Source organism: Chaetodon auriga, chromosome 15 (genome assembly GCF_051107435.1).
Source record: "Chaetodon auriga isolate fChaAug3 chromosome 15, fChaAug3.hap1, whole genome shotgun sequence".
NCBI classification, from domain to species: Eukaryota; Metazoa; Chordata; class Actinopteri; order Chaetodontiformes; family Chaetodontidae; genus Chaetodon; species Chaetodon auriga.
The window spans coordinates 16,633,734-16,653,903 of NC_135088.1; the positions used below are offsets into that span (position 1 = coordinate 16,633,734).

Consider the following 20,170-nt stretch of genomic DNA (forward strand, 5'->3'; position numbering starts at 1 on the left):
CTTATGTCATATTTCAAACTCTAAAATTTTGTTAGACCTATAGCTCAAGAAAAACTTCCTCCACTATAATTCGTACTATATTCAAACATATCGTCACATACCAACATACCAAGATTCTTGTTTGGTTTGTGCCTTTATTTTATGCCTGTGTCGTCATCATGCACTCAGGCTAAGCTGCGGCTTGAGATGGAGATGGAGAGGCAGCGGCAGTCTCACTCTAAAGAGATCGAGAGTAAGGATGAAGAGGTGGAGGAGATCAGGCGGTCCTGCAGTAAGAAGGTAGGCGCAGCTCAATGTCACTCTTAGATTTGCGCAAAATCTCCCAATACACAGCTCCTGTATCTTGTATTCACAAACTTTGTGTTGAAGTTTATTGTGCTTCATGGCCTGAGATTCATGCATCGCCCGACCCATTCAGTTCTTGAATTTCCTTTTTCAAATTCAGGTTTGTAATGTCCCCTGTGGTATACAAATATGCTGCATTCATCAACACAGAGTAGAAATAAAAAACTGAATATTGATTGACTGAACAGCAAAAATGAAATTTGAATACAATGTTTGTATTTGTATCTGTATTATACATGAACCATCTGGAATTTGATAGAATAAAATTTTTATTTTGAAAGCTATGTTGAGGCCGGCGGAGCAGCTCAGGGGGGATCCATGTGTGTTTGACATGTGAGAGCAGCCATGTCGAACAGGATACGCGGTGGTGTGTTTCGTCTGACTTTGTTTATCGCTGATCATCTGTTTGTGCATCCTGACACGCTGCTCATGTGTCCTGCAGCTGAAACAGATGGAGGTGCAGCTGGAGGAGGAGTATGAAGACAAGCAGAAAGTGCTGCGCGAGAGAAGAGAGCTGGAGTCCAAACTGCTGAACACCCAGGACCAGGTACTTCCATCACTCTGCCTCCGGTCTCTGTCAGCGCGGTTAAGTGTGTGCGATTTAGCGTGCGCCACTTCTTTTGATTGGAAAGAAACTGCTTTTGAGTCTCGAGAGGCGCTACAGGTTTTGAAGGAGGGTAGAAACACAGAGTATGTGTAACAATACTGTTTTTCAGGTGAGCCAGAGGGATGTGGAGTCAGAGAAGAGGCTGAAGAAAGACCTGAAGAGAACCAAAGTCCTTCTGGCTGATGCACAGATTATGCTGGATCATCTGAAGAGTAACGCCCCCAGCAAGAGGGAGATCGCCCAGCTCAAAAATCAAGTACGTCGCTCTATTGAACACTGTGTCTCAGCAGATGGTGGTTTGAAGCTGTGAAACACCACAAAAGAAAAAAAACATGCTTTTTGAACTTTCCTCTCACACGACAAAAATACACAAGCTGATTAATCCTCATTCCTCTGCATAACCAGCATAGATCCTTGATCTTGGCCCACTAATGTTTGTCCCTCACCTCCCCCTCTCCGCCAACCTCTCCTGCCTCCTGTTTCTCACAGCTGGAGGAGTCAGAGTTCACTTGCGCGGCAGCGGTGAAGGCTCGAAAGAGCATGGAGATTGAAATAGAGGACCTGCATATCCAGATGGAGGACGTGGTCAAAACTAAGATGTCGGTGAGTTGGTGTCTGTAAGGTGTAACATGTGATGTATTAAGGCATCGAGGTATTGTACAACACAGGGTTGTACAAATGTAAGCCCCTTCATGCTACTCACACACATAATTTGCAATAATTCAGTTAGATAGAATAAAAGAAAAAAAGAAAATAGTGGAACTGTGTTGCAGTTTTTGTCAATCAGTTCTGCGCATGTTTCTAACACAATATGTTTATTTGTGTGTTCATCATCAATAAGGTGTGATATGTGCGATAGCAAACATCTCTAGAAATATTTATGAAATATACCTCCCCATTTTTCATCTCACTGCAGAAACAGATTTTCTGATATAAGAGAAAGTGTTTGTGTGAATGCTTCCATACCCTCCTTTTGATGAGCAAATCAAACTGAAAACAACAAACAATGTTTAATTAATGGAGGGCTGCTGCCTATCAAATTTAAACTCTTCAAAGTGCAGCAGGGCTCTTGAATTAATATGCGCACATCATCAAGCCATGGTGGGATATTAAAATAATAAATGCCCTTTGGCATATATCTGATTTCAACATTTTGCTCAAATGGATAAATAAGCTTTGTCGAATGTTTTTTTTTTTTTTTTTTTTTTCCCTCCCATCTGCTCATTAATGGCTGTCTCATGAGAGCACTGTCTGCAGTTCAGACTCGTAGACTGAGGATGTTTGTGTCTCTGGGGATGACACACGGAATGCTGTGTGCCTTTGCTTTGCTTGTTAATTGCTGCATTTATGGCAAGGGTAGGTCTTGTAAATATCTCAGATTAGAGAATGCATATTGAGGGCCTGAGACTCCCCCTTGAACACAGAGGATGAACTCTAAATAGGACATCACCAGTATGCTGCACTGGCTGCACTTTTCCCTGCCTAAATGAGCCAATTGATTATCTCCAATTGGTCTCATCCTCCAGCCAGAATCTCCTTCCAGATTGTGTTTCATTGCCATTAGATGAGATTCCAGGACTGCCGCAGCCCGGCCAGCTAATGACCATTTATCATATTCAATAGCTCATGAATAAGTCCCGTCATTCTATGCTAAAGTCTGTGTTTCCTTCTCTCTTCATGCTTCAGTTGGAGGAGCAGGTGAGCCGTCTGCAGAGAGAGAAGAATGACCTGCAGTCTCGTATGGAGGAGGATCAGGAAGACATGAATGAGCTGATGAAGAAACACAAAGCAGCAGTTGCCCAGGTAACTCAACCCGCATAACACCTCGGTGAGCAGATCGAAAGCCTTGAAAGTACTATATAAATCCCTCAGTTATCAATGCTCAGGCTGACTCCTCAGTGCAGGAAACCTTGGTCAGTATCCAGGGGCATCATGGTAGTGAAACAGACCACGACACAGTGTAACTCCTGAGATTATTTGTATTTCTCTAATTGCGTTTAGTTTGACACATTGTGGGATGCCGTCTTTAACGCCGGCATTAACATTCTGTTCTTTTCTGCATGTTTAAGCAGCGTGACTTTGAGGTTTGGAGGACATGTTCCCCTCTAAACACAGTGTGTGCTCTGCAGACAGGGAGATGCAATCTGTTCTACAGCAGATCACATGACAGATTATTTGGCACGGACTTATTATGTTTATTAAAGGCAGAATGAAGAGGATTTTCCATTAAAAAAAACAATGCATAGACAAATACAAAAATAATCCCTCTCAATCATCCCTTATGGCCCACCAGAAGTATCTGACTTTACCTGCAGAGATGCTGCCTGTATTTTCTTATTTTGCTGTGTTAGGGACGTTTCTGGGTGTCAACCATTGGGCAGTGGGTGCTAGCCCCCAGCTAGCAACAGCATGCAGATTGTGAGGGAGGGACAGATCATCAAAAAGGTGCTGTTGAGCCAGGGAGGAAGGTTTATAAACCACAAGCGACGAAACCTACTCATTCTGCCTTTAACCATTTACATTAAAAGGGATGTTATTTAGAGATAATTAAAGTGCACCTTGACACTCACATTTCCTCTCTCTAACACACACATACGCATACCCTCTTCTTGTGTGTGTGTGTGTGTACTAGTCTGCCAGGGACTTGAGCCAGATCAGTGACCTGCAGGCCCAGCTGGAAGAGGCTACAAAGGAGAAGCAGGAGATCCAAGAAAAGGTACAAGGAAATATTCAAAAGCACTAAAGCTGCCTGCCAGGAACCTGCCCGCTGCTTCAACACTTCGCTCTGATTAGACCTCAGCTTTTCACAGAGTTTCTCTGATTATTGTGACCAAAAAAAGGCTGCAATGCAATTTGCATTTAAATAGTAGGAATCAGTGAAGATTTAGAGTCAAGGGGGAGAAATTGTTCTTTCACCTCGCACCACTCGTTTTTAAAGGAAGGGTCATGTACATAAAATCAGCAGCTTGTTTCCGTGGTTTAACCAATTCGATCAAATTATTCATTCTGGTCCTTTCAATGATTACCTCTCAACTTGATGCAGCAGTCTCAGCGATTTATCTCAATTGTGTGTGTGTGTGAGTGTGCGTTTTTGTTTTCTTTTGACATTCTGGTTCATGAAAAGGTTATGCAATGCATGCATCATTTTATTTTGAAATGTCTCAGGGAAATGAAAAGGTGGCTGTTGCTAACAAGTATAACGTGGTTTGTTTACTCATCAGATGAAGTAACTGCAAAACCTTGTTACTGTACGCTGGCCATTTTATCATGATTTACATGACTATTTTGAGCTTTTATACCATTACTATAGACTATTATTACAATAAAACAGAGCTGTGTAATATGACAAACAAATACTATCATAATACATTTTCCCATGTTGATCAGTATCAATATTTCTAATCATATAGATATTTTACTCCTGTCCCAGGAGCTCCGTACTGTGCTCTTATGGAGTTTGTGCTGTGCCAATGCAGAGTTTGTCGCAGGTCTATCTCTTATCTCATGAGTAATGGCTGTGGTCATGTGCTTTTGAAATGTATTAGCACTCACAACCAAGATGAAACAAATTGTTGAGTGTTTCTGTGTACAAAGAGCTGAGCATATTAGCATGTGGGACAGCCTTTGCAGGCTTACCAATGTCACCTAGATTTCACATGCACAATCAATTGCATGATTATGAGATACTAAAGTTTATCATCATTATCAATGACAATTTGGTAAAGATATGTTTTTGGAATTACTTTATCTCCCAGCTGCAGCATAAACTGGGTATTATGTGAACCAAGTGCCATTCTATATAGCTGTGGGTTCTTTTTAGTTCTGTTAACATGCTAATAGTAAGTAAATAAGATGATTAAGTTGGAAAACAGCATGCTTGCTAAACATCAACATATCGAGCAGGTATGCCGCTAAAGCATGTTAGCATGTAGACATGAGCACATTGTACTACTGAATTAGGCTCACTGTACAAACAGCATTGTATTTGAATGATACACCTGGAGCTACAGTATCATTGTCTGATTTAGCTCTTGTTCTGATTGGTGTATTTACTGCATTCTGTGCTTGAGTTTTCAGCTAAATGATTAAGGCTCGGTATAAACGTAGACTCATGTGGTAAAAAGGTTAATGCACCTGATTTAGACACATGTTGACAATCGTGCTTTTATAATAATGGTGTTTTTCTGATGGGGCACTATTTGTTCAGAGGATAACCTCTGACATGTCATGTGTGTCATGCATTAATACAAGCCCATTTCATTTGTTACTGCATTTGTTTGCAAAATGAATCTCCTCTGGACTGTTAAAGCTGAGTTTAGCTCATATATGGAAATCTTTAGAGGGTGTTTACATGTGCATTATACACACTCAGGACTTTCCTTTAAGTGTCAATATGCAGTTTACTAAGCAAATAAAACCATCTGCCTTTAACAGAATGTGTTTCAAATATAATTTCACTAAAAGACAGAATGGAGCCCTTGCTACCCTTTAACAGTAGACCCTGTTTCTTATTAGATTAAGCTATACCCGTGCCAAATCTTTGGTCCACTCAATATATGCAAGGCCCACCCATCAAAATATTTTTGGCAACACTAGAGACACACAGCAGGCTGTAAGGCATTGTTAAAACCTGCCAGAGAACACAGTGATAGCCATCAAAAGCATCTGACCTTGAAGTGGTTATCTCATTCGCAGTAGGAGGGAAGTCTGGCTTCTTTAGTAATATCAAAGGAGGACTCCAAATCCTCCTTGTCTCAGATGCAAAGTCCCTCATTAGGTGCCATGCTGCCCTTTGGGCCGGTTTTGTTGTGACGTATCTTTCTTCCTTTTATCAGTCATGAGAAAACGATTGAGATGGAACAAACGTGCTTTGCATGAAGCTCGGCTCTCTCCCAAAGCCTGTGAAATTACTGTCACTCGGTGTTACTCAGCATGAACCACAAGCTCTTCTTTTGGCCATTTGTGGTAGATTGGGGGCTTATCTAGAGCTCATTATTCAGAATATGAGCTGCACAGTGCACAATGTTTACATGTCCCAAGATGGATTAAATTTGCACAAAAATGGCAAAAAAAGTGAACATCAATTTAGTTTTAATACACACACGTAACACCAGTGCCTCCTCTGAAGTGTCATTCCTCATGTCAGAGGAAAAGCAGTGTTAAAAAGGGAGGTGCCCTGCTCTTTAAGGAGTGGTACTATGTGTGTTTATGCGCATTTATGTGTGTCCCTCCTCCAGCTTCATTCACTGCAGAGCCAGCTAGAGTTCCAAGAACAATCCATGGTGGAAAAGTCCCTTGTGTGCCGCCAGGAGGCCAAGATCCGTGAGCTGGAGACCAAGCTGGAGTATGAGAGGACACAGATCAAACGCTTGGAGGTGAGATAATCCTCTGTGTCTCCCAAATGTAAAAGACATGCTTTGTGGACCTATAATTGCAGATTTCACATTTCATTTTCTATTTATCATGCGGTAGAGATGATATAAATGGAGAGTGTGATGTCCTTTACGTAGCTCCGTGTCTTTGAGGTGCTGGTTAGGAAAGGCGTCCATCGGGGAATACATTTATTTTCATGTGTTGCAGTATATCTACAGTCTATCCTCGGGACATGAGATAAATCCATTGAAACTCAGTCACCTTGTCATAATATGCTTACAAAAAATGAATGTAAATTGAGAGGAAATCTCAACTGACAGCTCAAATTTGAATGGTCATCAGTGTTTAAAGCAAACAGAGACCATGGTGGGCTAGGGACAAAACATTTAAGGGTGAATACAGAACAAATGAGATCATTTTATCGTCAGAGTTCTTCATTTATCCACATGTGACCTTTGTTATTTCCCCCTCAAATCCTCCCCAGAGCCTGGTGGGTCGTCTGAAGGAGAACCTCGAAAAGATGACAGAGGAGAGAAACCAACACATTGCTGCAGAAAACAGGGAGAAGGATCAGAACAAGCGAATGCAGAGGCAGATGAGGGACATGAAAGAAGAAATGGGGGAGTTGTCCAAGAAAGAGGCTGAGGCGAGCCGCAAGAAGCACGAATTGGTAAGGCTTTGGATGCTGGGGAACTTGATTCCCTGGAGTTCACACTGGAGGAGGTAATCGTGCTTCTTCTGTGCTGTGATCCATTCACCAGGAAATGGACATTGAGAGCTTAGAGGCGGCCAATCAGAGCTTGCAAGTGGACCTTAAGCTGGCCTTCAAGCGGATAGGTGACCTGCAGGCTGCCATAGAGGACGAGATGGAGAGCGATGACAATGACGACTTAATCAACAGGTACAGTGCAGCTTTAATCTTCGACAAATGATTATACAGTTAACTTTGCTTGACTAAAACGTGCGCTTGGTACATCAGGGGATACCGTACTGTAGCTAGAGGCCCGAGCGCCAGCGCAAGTTGTCTTTGTAAGCTGCAAGAAACTTACCAAATGAGAACTGCTGATTTTTTTAGTAGCCTGTCAATCACAGCTTGTACCTTTTCATACTGTGTCTTCCACATCTTCCTCCAGAGTACATCTTTTGTACTCTGCGAGTCATACTACACTTTGTTCTCCAAATATGTCTCACTTGGTTTAATTCGGCTCACCGCTTCTGATCTTTTGTCTCCGTGATGGTTTGCCCTGTTTGGTTACTCCTTCCCTCTTTGCAGAGGGGTTGAGGGTTATGTTAGCTCTGAGCCCACTGAGGTAAACATGGACTGCAACAATACAGACCTCTAAAAAGGAAGGCATTACACACACCAGCTCTGTTTGAGAAGGAAGGCCAGTATGAGTTGATTTACCGAGTCACTGCTTTACAATGGATAGTTGTTTCATGTGTATGTATGTCAGTGTAAAACTATTTATTTGCTGTTATCTTATTTTGTCCTCTCTTCGCACTGCTGTTTGTGTATCTCACCTTCTCTGTTTCTCTTTCTTCCCCGCTCCCCTTTTGGTGTGTTCCACACTTCTGGCAGTTTGCAAGACATGGTGACAAAATATCAAAAAAGAAAGAACAAAACGTGAGAATGGAAAATGCATCCTTTGTTTCTGTCATTATGGCTGTTTTCAAGTTTGTTTTTTTTCTCACCGATTTTAACCACAAGAGAGAATCATGCAGTATTCCCTCTCCTTTCAGTTTGTGTTGTGCACCAACACTGTGAGGAAAGTGATTTTTAAATAGAATGGAAAGCTGTGTGCACTCCTCTGATGAAAGCTATGCTTAAAGGAGGGCCCCGGTGTTTCATTTAGCTTCATTTTATTTTGTGCCAAGACATCTGCAGGTGTCTGCACATGTTCGTCCTTGTTGCAGATTTTCACGGCTTGTTTTCTACTTTCAGAGCAACAAGAAGTTATTGAAAATATCTTTTGGCACACAGGATACTTTGTAGAATGTTGGAGGAAATGTAAACTAGACTGTTAAATACACTACTACTCTAAATGACACCAGCACTCTCGTTTAAGCCAGTCTCACTGCTTTGCAAAATGAGACCCAAATGAAAAACAGCAAAGTGTTACAGACCTGCGGTAATACTGCATCGTTGTCTCCATGAGTATATTTGCACCAGACACCATCCTTTTTCTAAATTTGCAGCATCATCAGACGACATCATGCGTTTGTTTGGATCAAGGCTTAAAGCTGCTCTGCACTGAACTCCGCTGATTGTTACCCGTCTTCTGTTCCTCTGTGGCTTTTCCAAAGCACATGCAACAAGTCCTTATCTTGCTGAGTCTGTATGGGGAATACACTGCAGATTGTCTTCATTTCATGATACGTCCATGCGAAATGACAAATATAATATGCAAGGGATGTTAAATGTTGGAAACTTTGGAAGAAACCTCTTAAATTAGGATGGCTTTGATTTCATTTACTGACTGTTTTCATCTTTTTGTCTTAGTATTACTTCCACTATCTATTCTTTGACAATTGGAACTGAGATTTATCTGTGAATGACTCCCAAGGTTAAAATCATGGCAGTACACCCTGGAAACAAGCTAAAAAGGACTTTCTAGACACAAGTGAAGGCATATGTCCCTCCTTGGAGTAAATGATTTAGCACAAATCTGTAGCTTGTCTGTATTGTCAGTGATATTTATGTATGATATGAGAGATGATCTGCATTGTGCCCTTTACACAAACAGCATGGTGGGAGTAAGTTTCGTGCGCTCTGGAGGATCTTAAGCACGACGGTGTGAGCGATGCTTGTGACTGTGAAATGATTGCTGCACAGTCAGTAAGTGGACGGTGACGGCACAGTGTGCTAATGAAATGTTTTCACCCAAAGCTCAGCTGATGATTTCCACGCATGCAAATACTCCACTAATCCCATCTCATTACGTAGTGCTGCGAAACATTTAACTTTGAATACAAATGTTCACCTTGTCTTGCTTTTAAAGGGGCCAGTCATTGATTGTGAATTTTAAATATTTTCTTTTGACTGACTGAATCCCATTTTCTTCCAGCATTAATGCAGTGAAAGGAGTTTTTGTGGCATGTTAAATAATTTAAACCTTCATCAGAGCGCATGAAAGAAATGTAGTCCTCAGTTTGTAGCCGATATACCCGTCCATAATTTCCCGCTTTAACCTGTGATTGCTTCTTCAAAGAGACATGGTGTCACGGTCTTTATCACTTTGCTTTTTGTTATCCATTTTTCATCAGGCCACTCGTGTGTATCAGTGCTCTGCCTTTCTTTTTGTGCGACTCAAGGAAGAGAGCAGTGATTTTCCATGTTTACTTAATTGCATTTTCCCTCCTTTGACATCATTGCATTAGCAGCACTGATGAACAGTAATGGATGGGGTGATTTTTTTTCTAATTATGAAGTGGATTTTCCAGATGATTTACATTGCTATTCAATATTTTTGTTCTCGGTGCTTGACAACAGAGGTTACAGTAGGTGGGTTATTATTGTAGGAGGAAATGATACAGGTTAAATTACTGGGCTTCCCATACATATTGCAGCAGGCTCTTAGGAATAGGGGTTACATATAATATAATATAGGGCTGTGTATTTCAAACTATATAAATGCTTGCCTCAGTATGGACTGACTGAAAAATAGCATTTTCTTCATCTCCAGTACACGATGCAAATCATCCTTGAATATGAATTGAATTACTGTGCATCACAGAGTGTGTAGTGTTCACTTTTTTTTTTAATATAAAAACGCAAGTAGGTGCCTCTTGCTCTTTTTTGTCAATATAGTATAATTAGAAGATACCACGAGTGCTAAACTGATAGAACCAAGCCATACGAGATTTGATGCTGAGTGTAAGCATTTGTGACAAAGATTTACAACCAGTGTAGGCCAATTGTCAGAAGCTATTAACGTTCACTTCTAAATTCTTGGGGCTTGTTTGTATCTATGAGCCTCAGGACTGGTTAGCTACTAGTGCGGGGCCAAGGACAAATCGTTTGTGACACCATTTGCACAGCACTCAATTGCAAGCCACCTTCTATTTCACGTTTGTGTGTGCGTGTGTGTGTTTGTGTGTTAGAGAGAGAGTGGGAAGAGGGAGATAATTTTGCTGTGGGCTGGTTTCAGTATTTTGTTGTGTAATATATCATGTTAAAGAGTCAAAGTATCACAGCGATGACAAATGGGCAGCACGTGTAATCAACTTTCTAGTATAAATGAACCCATTATCTTTTTTGGTGGGCTTCTATCCGCTGTATTTAGCATGCAGTAGAGAGCGAGTGGAAAATAAAGGGAGGACATCTAATAGCTGAACTTGCACTCACAATTTTCGCATGCTGCCTCATGAAGCACCTCTCAGAAGTATGAAATGAACAGGTTCTTCCAATGGAAAATAATATAATCAGGCCATTCATTCTCTCTGAGATCATCATTACCGCCCCCCGCCCCCCGCCCCCCAGAAAGCCTGGCTGTAAGGTTGATGATGAGAAAGTTAAATATGTTAATGCTCTTAGAAAACTTGAAAGCCTGAAAACCATTCAGTCTAAGAATCAGAGGCTTTTCGTTCTGTGCTCACGCTCTCCACAATACTCACACACTACCAGCACCGCCACACAGACACTTTGTACTCTGAGGAAACATGACGACACGCGTGACACAAAGCTTGATGACAAAGGAAATGGAACACTGCATCGATGGATATGTGTTGTGTGGACAAATGACAGAGCTCAGCAGTCTGGCTGTCATCTCACACCTCTTTGAATATTGTGTTTGCTCCTCAGAAGCATTTTTTTGTGACGTTTTGGAACATGTTCCAATAGTCAGCTGTCTGTAGACACCAGATAAAATATATCTACACCTCAGCGATAAACATGGCAAATATTCGAGGTTCATGGGTGAGTATGGCTATAAATAATAGTTAAGATGAAACCCAAAGGTTGTTGTGAATCACCAGGAACTGAAAATTGCCAGCTCCTCTACAACAACCCTGACATCAGTGCAGCTGCTACATTGTGCTTAATATACAGAACATTGTCCCGCTGTGAAACCAAAAACTATATAATGGAAAATGTAATTTCCTCTGACAGAGCTCACCATAGCAACGCAAGTCAAATGTAGTGTGGGCCTTCAGAACATATGCATCTCTGTGCAATTTTAGAACTGTCTCTGTGAAATGTGAAAATTCATTTTCACACATCATGCAGCCAAAGAGGACAGTGGTATCTAGCGCTGACGTTGGACTCAAAACAAGTGGAGAATTTCTCATGTATTGCATTTCCCAAACACATTTTAACCGTGATGGCAGTATTGACTTAGAGGTCATGCCACTCTGCTCTCCTCTCCCTCGCCATTTCCTATCACATTAACCTTGTAGGACAATGGGATGCATCATTCGAAAAATTCACCATGAATTGAATGAATAAGGATTGACCTCATCCAGGTGGGATCTGCCGAGCTTTTTTATTGGGATCCACAGGTCTCTGTATATTGATTGTTATGTCAAGCGTAGGGCCTGTTGGGGCTGTCTAGTGGCTCGACTCCAATAACAATCACCAGGAGCAGGTGACATGCCACACAGATGCTAGCAGCCCAGAACCAGCCAAACAAGTTAATTATATGCCTCCAACAGCTTCATCTACATTCTGCCTACATAATGCATTTGTTTCCCTCGTCTGCGTCTGCTCAACATTCTGTCGAGAAAACATCTTTCACTGTGTTGATATGATTGATTGACACGTGCTCACCTGGAAGCTGTCTGGATTGCCTTGCATCATACTGACCCCTGTTATTATAAGAGAATGAATGCAACTGTGAAATTACTAACAAAACGCTTCTGATTTGTGAAAACTAACCATTATCTTGCCTATGTAATTCCTGTGATATTATACTGCATAAAATATTCACATAACGAGTCATTTAGTAGAATTTCTTGCCGGAGAATCTCTAAATTGATCCTGAATTCTCCCACAAGGCAGTTTACTTTAAAAATATCAACAAGCTGAGTGAGGATTAAGGAAAACTGCTAAAAAGAAGTTGATTTGTATACAGACTGATTATCTCACTTGGTTGAAAGACTTTTGCACTTAGAGATGCAAAAATGACTTCTTGATGAATATTTTTGCGGTATTATGTTGGAGTCTGGGTTTCTCTGCACAAACTTGAGCTGATTTTGTGTCTTCACAGTGGGGATGAGACTGAAACAGATTCAGAGGTGGAGGACCGTGTGGATGGAGTTAAGTCTTGGCTTTCTAAGAACAAAGCCTCCACCAAGACGCTGTCAGATGAAGGAAGTCTGAAGAGCACCAGGTTAGTGCTCACATCCTTTTGCATCATGACAGATAACCATGTACATCCCTGTGGTAACGTCGTGATAAAACTACCCACATTCCCAGCCTTGAAAAGGCCCAACATTACCTGGGGCAGGTTGTAACAGAAGGATGGGTATTTCATGTGATTAGGTGTCATCTCTCTCTCTCCCAGTAATCTGTCTAATGACAGCAGGCGGAATGGGGAAGCGGCTGCTGTCAAATTTATTGAAGTGGCCCATGGCCAGTTGGCACGCCTGCTAAATGACGCCTCTGCCACAGTTAGATAGATCTTCTCTCTGGCTGATTGCCTCACTTTCTACTGTGTATACTGTACATATCATCAGTAGCCAGAGGTATTGTATTGTATATGTTCCCTGAAGGATAAAATGAAAATGACAGATTTATTCTGTAACTGTCCGAAATCAGAGATATGTGTCAAAGTACCAAAATCCAGAATCTCAGTTACCACATCAGTTATAGGTTGATGGGCTTGATGTGTTCTGTTGGTTATCCCTGGTTTTGATTTTATTACGTAACCCTTTAGATATGCAGCAAATGCAGATGCCAAAGAGGTGAAAGAAGGTAAGGAGAAGACGAATGATGGAAGTAAAGATGGGAAAGAGTTTGAGCAGAACAGATCAGTGTCTGTCATGAGCTCGCTGAGCTACAGGAAGCGTTCCAACCTAAAGGACTCCATAGGGGGGAGAGGTGATGAGAGCTCCTTGTTTAGCACTCTCAAAGAGCAGCCTGACACACCAGATCACACCTCCATTCGCAAAGCCAAGTCTAAGTCTGGAGACCTCCAGGAGGATTGGAAGAAGAGCCAGGCACAGGAAGACTTAGACGACAAAGGCTCCATCATCTCCCTGGCCTATTCTGAAGCCACCAGCAGAGCCAGGAAGGGTTTTGAGTCCCGCTGGACCTCCCGCAGCAGTCCTGAATTTGATAAAGACTCCATGGTGTCCTCTGTGGCCCCTAGCAGGATGTCTACCAGGCGGGGCATGTTGGACATGGATGACGACAATAAATCGACCATCAGCAGCGTGAGCCGCTCCAGCCCGCGATCATTGCATCGCAGTGCCTCTTGGAAAGACGACAGACGCAGCAGCTCACGCCTGTCCCTTGCCCGTAGCTGTGGCCTCAGTGAATTCGGCCTACATGGAGATGATCATGATGATGACGATGATGGCCAGAGTGTAGCTTTTAGTGAAGGGGGAACTTCATCTTACAGTCCCCGTTCCTTCAGTCGCAGCTTTTCTACCCCAGCCCAACCACGCTCCTCAGACAGCAATCTGCCAGATTCGTCTGACATTAAGACAGTCTCCCACCGCAATTACTTGGACCCTGACTTGGAGGCTGCGATCAATGAGGTGCTGAGCTTCAAACCCATTAAGTTCAAGCGCAGCAAACTTGATGAGTCTAGTGGTGAGGAGGAGGATGAGAAAAAGGGGCCAGGAAGCGAGGACAGCAGGAAGCCTGGCTGCAGCACATCCAGCCTGCTTCGATCTGCATCCGGCTCTGCTCTGGACAACGGCAATCGTCCATCCAGCACCCTGAGTACCAGCAGCTCGCGCAGTCTTAAAGGTAAAAAAGGTAAAGTCTCTCTGTCTGATGACTCCTCCTCAGACGATAATCACAGTAGAAAGAGAGGGAAGAAGGGCAAGAAGTCCAAGAAGAGATCTAGGAAGAAGGAAAGTGAGTCAGAAGAGTCCTCCTCTTCCTCGAAGTCATCTGAGTCGTCTTCCTCCGACTCCACCATCTCCTACCGCAGCTCCAGCAGTGTTAAAAGGGGCCCGAAAAAAACATCTGATGATGATGAGAAGGAGCCTGCAGGTCATGGGTCATCTAGCAAGAAAGAAACCAAGAAGAAGCAGAAGAAGATGGATAACTTAGTGATGAAATACCTCTACAGACCTGACAGTGACTGATAGCAACAGTTGAAGGTGATGCTTGGTGTGATAATAACCCCGGAGCCTGGCTTGACTGAGATTGAGATTGAGACTAATGAATCTTTAATGTGCTAACTAAGTTTGCTACAAGTACGGAAGCCCTGAAAGGGAAGGTGAAAAAATAAAGTATATCAGGTAATGTCAGCCAAAACCAGTTTATCTCCTCTGTATGAGATATTATGTGCTACGGAGGAGATAAACTTTTTTTTTGGCAGTCATGCCGGCAGTTTTTTTTTTCAGAATGCCTTTCAGGGCCTCCGTATATGTGAATGTTTTCAATTCATTCTGACTCTGTGAATAGTCCTTGTGATACACTAATGTTGACTTGTATTGCACTAGAAGCCCTGCCTACATTGTTCAAAAGTCACATTGGCCAATTAGTGCATGCCACCAGAGTTTTTTCCTTTGCTCCTGCCAACAAGTCTTCCATCATTTAAAAAGATCACCAATTTACTGCGGTGTGCCGTACTTATACCTCTGGTTTGCATTACTGACATACTCCAGTCGCTTCAGTTTTATTTCTAAATGCCATGGATACGTTTTACCAAGAAGTAGGCTGTGATCCATCATTGAAATTCACTGAAGAACTTCTTTTGTCTTTGTTGCTTTAACGTTTATTCGTGCCATCAGAAGCCGTGCAATGAAATACTTGTCATCAGGCATGCTAGGTTTGTAAAGCAGTTACTTTCCTGTTTCCATTTTGCAAAGATGGATCGCACATCTGCAAATGTGAGTGTTTCTCCTAATGTTGTGCTTGATGCTGTTATAAGTACATAGTGTTGAGAGAGGGGCGTCTGGCTGTGGCTGTTCTTCCGGCACAAGCAGATGTTGGCAATTAGACAAAAACAAAATTGCGCCAATTTTTGCTTTAACATGTTAAGTGAAGAGAGTATTAAGAGGAGTGACATGACTGCTGATATTATTTGATGTGAATACTTTGCATCATAATTAAAACGCTACGATTAGCTCTGAGTTTCAAAAGCCTGCTCATTTTAAGAGTAACTGTGGTGACAGTTTGAGCATCTCTGCCTGTGTGATTTAAGAAAACGCAAGCAATGGGCTCGAGTGATTTTCTTTTTCTTTTTTTCTTTTTTTTTAAAATTTTGGTTCAGTTGTCATTGAACATGTTTGCCTCTTTCATTAAATCAGTGACAGTTTACAGCTCAAAATAGTGTTTTAGTTTGGAGTCACTGTTGCTTTTGAGTGTTTGAAATTTCATCTTTAACACCACTACAGAGCTTCCAAGCTACCAGTTTGCCAAGACCAACAACAGCTTAACACCCAAATTGGTGAAAATGCTTCCTTTAAATGAAGTGTCACTTTCACTGCAGATAAACATGCCTGTTATTGAGTATTAGGACATTTCAGTTCTCATTCATAGCCCTTGTTTTGATGTCTCACTATGTGATGTGTCATGCTACTCAGAGAAGCAGGGTTACTCAAATAACCTAATACAGTAAAATGCAATGCAAGTTGGTCTTCAGCTCATACGACTAAGTGTTAACAGTAGTAGGGCGCTATCATGACCTTCAAAAAGGATGACATGCGGCAGCTTGTGTGACAAGGCTCGAATGCAGACAAAACCTTGTTCAAAGATACGATACTTCAAAATGCATTGGTGCTGTTGTAGGTTGCAGATAGTTGTAAATTGCCTGAAAACAGTTGCAGTTGCTACTTTATATGTGGGTGGCTTTGTGTGGAAGTGTTTTTTGCTTGTTGTCCTCAAGGTCTGCATTGAGGTCTGGATGTATGACATCTCTGCAGTCAAATAAGTTACCATTTAAGGAATGCGAGGAGTGATTGTCAGGCCACGTGTTGTCATGACAACATAATCTAAAGATGTGAAGCCGTGGGTTTAAATTACCTTTAATGAGTGTGGTGGTGGGTAGAGGGACGGTAGAACACAGAACACAGCATTCTTCTTACCTGAGTTAGGAGTTATCGAACTCATCAGGGCTGAATTAATCCCTCGAGCAATCTGACCTTTGACGTTTACCTTACTAACTGCACATACTATCTGCTAATCTGTACACATTGTGCCACAGTCACAGCGCTCATGTATGGGAAGTGTAAATATTTGTGACCTTTCTGTCGGGTGTTATGTTGTTAAAAGACAAGAAATATTGAATTTTGTGTGTTAAGCCCGGTAACACATGACCATGGATCATTTGTGATGCATGTTTTCTATATACTAATTAGAAATAAAAATGAGTTAGCAAGCATGATAACAATGTGCACATATGCTATACACACCTCGGGGGATGCGTTGTTTACTGCCTGGGGGAGAGTGTAATCCTGCAGCCTAAATTGCTCATAGTTTCCCACGCCGTATTTTTACAACCTTTTTTCTTCTCTAAACCTCTCAGGTTTGTTTCTGCTGTAAGTAGCCAAGCAATGATATAATGGTGTGTCTGTATGTGTGTTGACCCCTATAGCCCTCCTGCGTGCCATAGACACCTGGGTCTTGGCAGATCTGATGAAGAGGATGAGGCGGACAGAGACTGCAGCAGGCAGTTGCTGAGGCAGAGCGACAGCGAAGGCACGTTAGCAGAGAGCGCATCGTAACCCAAACTCAGGTCACCTCGTGCTTTCTGTGACATCAAACACCCAGGAAGGACACAATTCACAACACAGTTCTTCCCCCACAATGTTAACACCCCTTCTCTGCCAGCAAGAGAGGCCAGCTGCTTCCACAGGCAAGGACGGAGAAGAGGCACACAAAGAACACTGTTTTTACATGGGACTTTCTGTCATATCATACTTGTTATGGCACACTCATTCACATTATGAGGTGATGTTGCTTCCATGGTTGATACCTGTTTTTTTTATACATATTGAATAAGTTAGTCAATACAGACCAGTGAAGTTGAGTGCTATCAGAAAAACTTCCTGCTGCTACTTTATTTATAAGAGCTGCTTTTCAGGCAAATTTAAGCACTCCTCTGCACTCTCCTCTCACTATTCAGATAGCTCTGCCGAGAGGATTTAGATAAGCCCGCTCTGGCTTCACTCCTCCAAGAAGGTCTGACCAACTATTAAGACTGTTCTTATCTCTTTCCCATTAATATGGACGAGTGCAGTGGGAGGAATTAACCCATTTTCAATTAATTATCTTGCTGTAAGTTTACATGTGAGTCTTGTTTCAAGCTGAGATATCCATCGTTTGAACAAAGCGACGCTAGGTCATGACTGCCGACATGAAAGTGAAATCGTTTTGGAAAATCAGTTTGCGTTTGAACCGAGGCGTTAGATGTATTTGAAATGCTGAGAAATGGATTTAAAGCAAAGTCTCATCTAAATGTGTAAATATACATAGATATATGATATTATATGTGGAATCAAAGCCTTTACGTGAACATGATATTCAGATGAAGTAAGATTTTTTAAAGCTTGTGAGAGAAGTGTTTTATTAAGATAAGGTTTGTGTCAGATTCCTTATTTATTCTTATCTTTTGGTGGAGTGCATGCCTGAATGCTTCTGGTTTGGCTCTTTTGAGGCTCAGACATGCTTTTGTCCACTAGTGTCATATTGTCATGATGTTTGAAGGGAATGTATTTTTTTTTTTTTTTGCTATGATAAAAAAAGCTTTCCATAGAGCTTTTGAGACCGTGCAGATGCAAAGATATATGGTGTTTTTTTAAGATGCGCAAACACTGGATTTCTACTATATACAGTAAATTAAAGCTCCTTTTAATGTTAAATCCTGCAGAATAATTTTCCGGTATAATGACGTCCATTTCCAAGTTTCAATGTCAAATATGTTATTATATGTTACAGGTGCACAGTGCAGATTGTCTTGAACTGAGGTATTTTTGGCCACATTGGTTTAAGCAGTAAAATGATTACATCCTGCAACATAAAGTGCCAAATACTATGTTCATTAAACTGGTGATTTTTTACAAGTGAGAATATCTGGGATTGGGACTATTAGAAGTTACTTGTCCATGGCCACAAATGAGCAGCACTCAAGCTCATACTGTGGTTGGTTTTTCATGTCGGACTCTTGTTTATTTGTACACCATTACCCTCCTGTTTACTCTCTATTACCTCATAGAATACTGCCAGAAATACCCTTAAATTAAAGCCAGTCTCCCTTCATGTGATTTGTTGCTGTCCAGACACATAAAACTTGCTGATTATTTCTATTTTTTGGCCTTACAGAATAATAGTAATATCAGTAGATGATTGTGACCTTATGAATTTGAAACTCTATTAAAATGTTGTGTAGGTAGACTTGAATACAGAAGCATAACAGTATATGTGCATGCGGAGTGTCTGCCTATGTGCAAAAAAAAAAAAAAAAAGGCTTCAAGTGTCTGGTTAGCTATTTGCATATCTTCTCACAAGAGGCTAATCTGCATTTCATGTCTTATTTTCTGAGTTTTTTTTCTTCACACATGAATATTAATGTGGAACACAGGAAACTTTGATGTCAGTGATTCAGAATAGACTTGTTAAATTAAAAAAAATATTGCAAGTTTCACTGCCTGTAAGTTGGAGTTGCTGGCATTACACAGTGTTTTGAAAGTTTGTACACCTCTTCATATCTTTTGAAAAGGCTCGTCTATTTTCATTATTGAACCGATCACCGTTTGTAATGTGAGTGATTTTGGAGGGGGTTTTTTTAGCAAATAAATTCAGCTGTTTGTTTACAGAATCAGCGTTGGCTTGCTGTAATTGCATATGGGGTATAATTTGGATGCAATTTTGTTTCAAAGTCACCACCGTTAGAAAACAGTTGGAGAGAAGAAGGTTAGAAAGTAGGCAGGGCAGTTTTAGCAAAACAAGTCATTGATGTGTTTGATTAATTTTAGCGCGTCTGCTGCAGAATAACTTCTCATCATACCCATCCAGTTTTCCCTGGAGACTACAGAGGAAACAAACAATTCATTGAAATGATTAATTCTGAGCCGTTCTGAGACTGAACGTTGCTCGCGCTACCTTGCAAGCCTTGGGTTGTTAATATGTCTGCTGCACAGCCGCACGGTTCAAAACCAGAGCTCGGGGCGAATTCAGGAAGATCAAAAACCGAGAGCAAGCGCAGTCTTCCTCCCCACATCAATCTCTATTCTACATAGGTGAAGCTTACCTAGATCCAAAGGGATTGATGGTTTTAGATTACCACCTTGGTTGACATTCACGATTGGTGTGTTTTGCTTTAAAGAATCCCCTATTTATCCAACCAATCTGTAATCCTCATTCCTATACACAACCTGTTCTGGTGCTTTGCTCGGTGCCAGGGAGCTTTTGCTGTAATTTCACTTCACTTGCGTGCACCCTCTGGGTGGCTGCATGTTTCTGCTTAAAGGCTTTCCATTGAGTGACAGATTAAATTCTGCTCCCGATTTTACTTATTTTGGCTCTAACTCTGTTTCACAAGCCACTGGAGCAGGAAGTCATTAGCTCGACAAAGCCAAGCAAGGCTGTGTTTACGGTGCCACCCTTCCTCTTATTTAGACAGAATGGTTTGGACACAGACATTTGCTGCACTGGAAGTCTCACGCTGCGCCTTCGTGGCCAGCCCTATACAATAATGCAGAATGCTAGCAGTCTGAAAATGACTGTAC

At 41.6% G+C, this 20,170-nt stretch overlaps 1 protein-coding gene across 1 annotated transcript in view; it reads left to right on the plus strand.

The window, feature by feature from the left end:
- The window catches only part of LOC143332898 (unconventional myosin-XVIIIa-like), a 57,261-nt gene extending 42,580 nt beyond the window's left edge, over positions 1-14,681 (plus strand). The window contains exons 30-41 of the mRNA XM_076750735.1: positions 169-279; positions 788-892; positions 1,062-1,208; positions 1,442-1,555; positions 2,639-2,755; positions 3,585-3,668; positions 6,190-6,327; positions 6,810-6,995; positions 7,087-7,226; positions 7,905-7,949; positions 12,529-12,651; positions 13,198-14,681. Coding sequence (XP_076606850.1) covers positions 169-279; positions 788-892; positions 1,062-1,208; positions 1,442-1,555; positions 2,639-2,755; positions 3,585-3,668; positions 6,190-6,327; positions 6,810-6,995; positions 7,087-7,226; positions 7,905-7,949; positions 12,529-12,651; positions 13,198-14,581 — 2,694 coding nt within the window. The 3' untranslated portion in view covers positions 14,582-14,681. The remainder of the gene's footprint in view (positions 1-168; positions 280-787; positions 893-1,061; positions 1,209-1,441; positions 1,556-2,638; positions 2,756-3,584; positions 3,669-6,189; positions 6,328-6,809; positions 6,996-7,086; positions 7,227-7,904; positions 7,950-12,528; positions 12,652-13,197) is intronic.
- Positions 14,682-20,170: the final 5,489 nt, after the last annotated feature.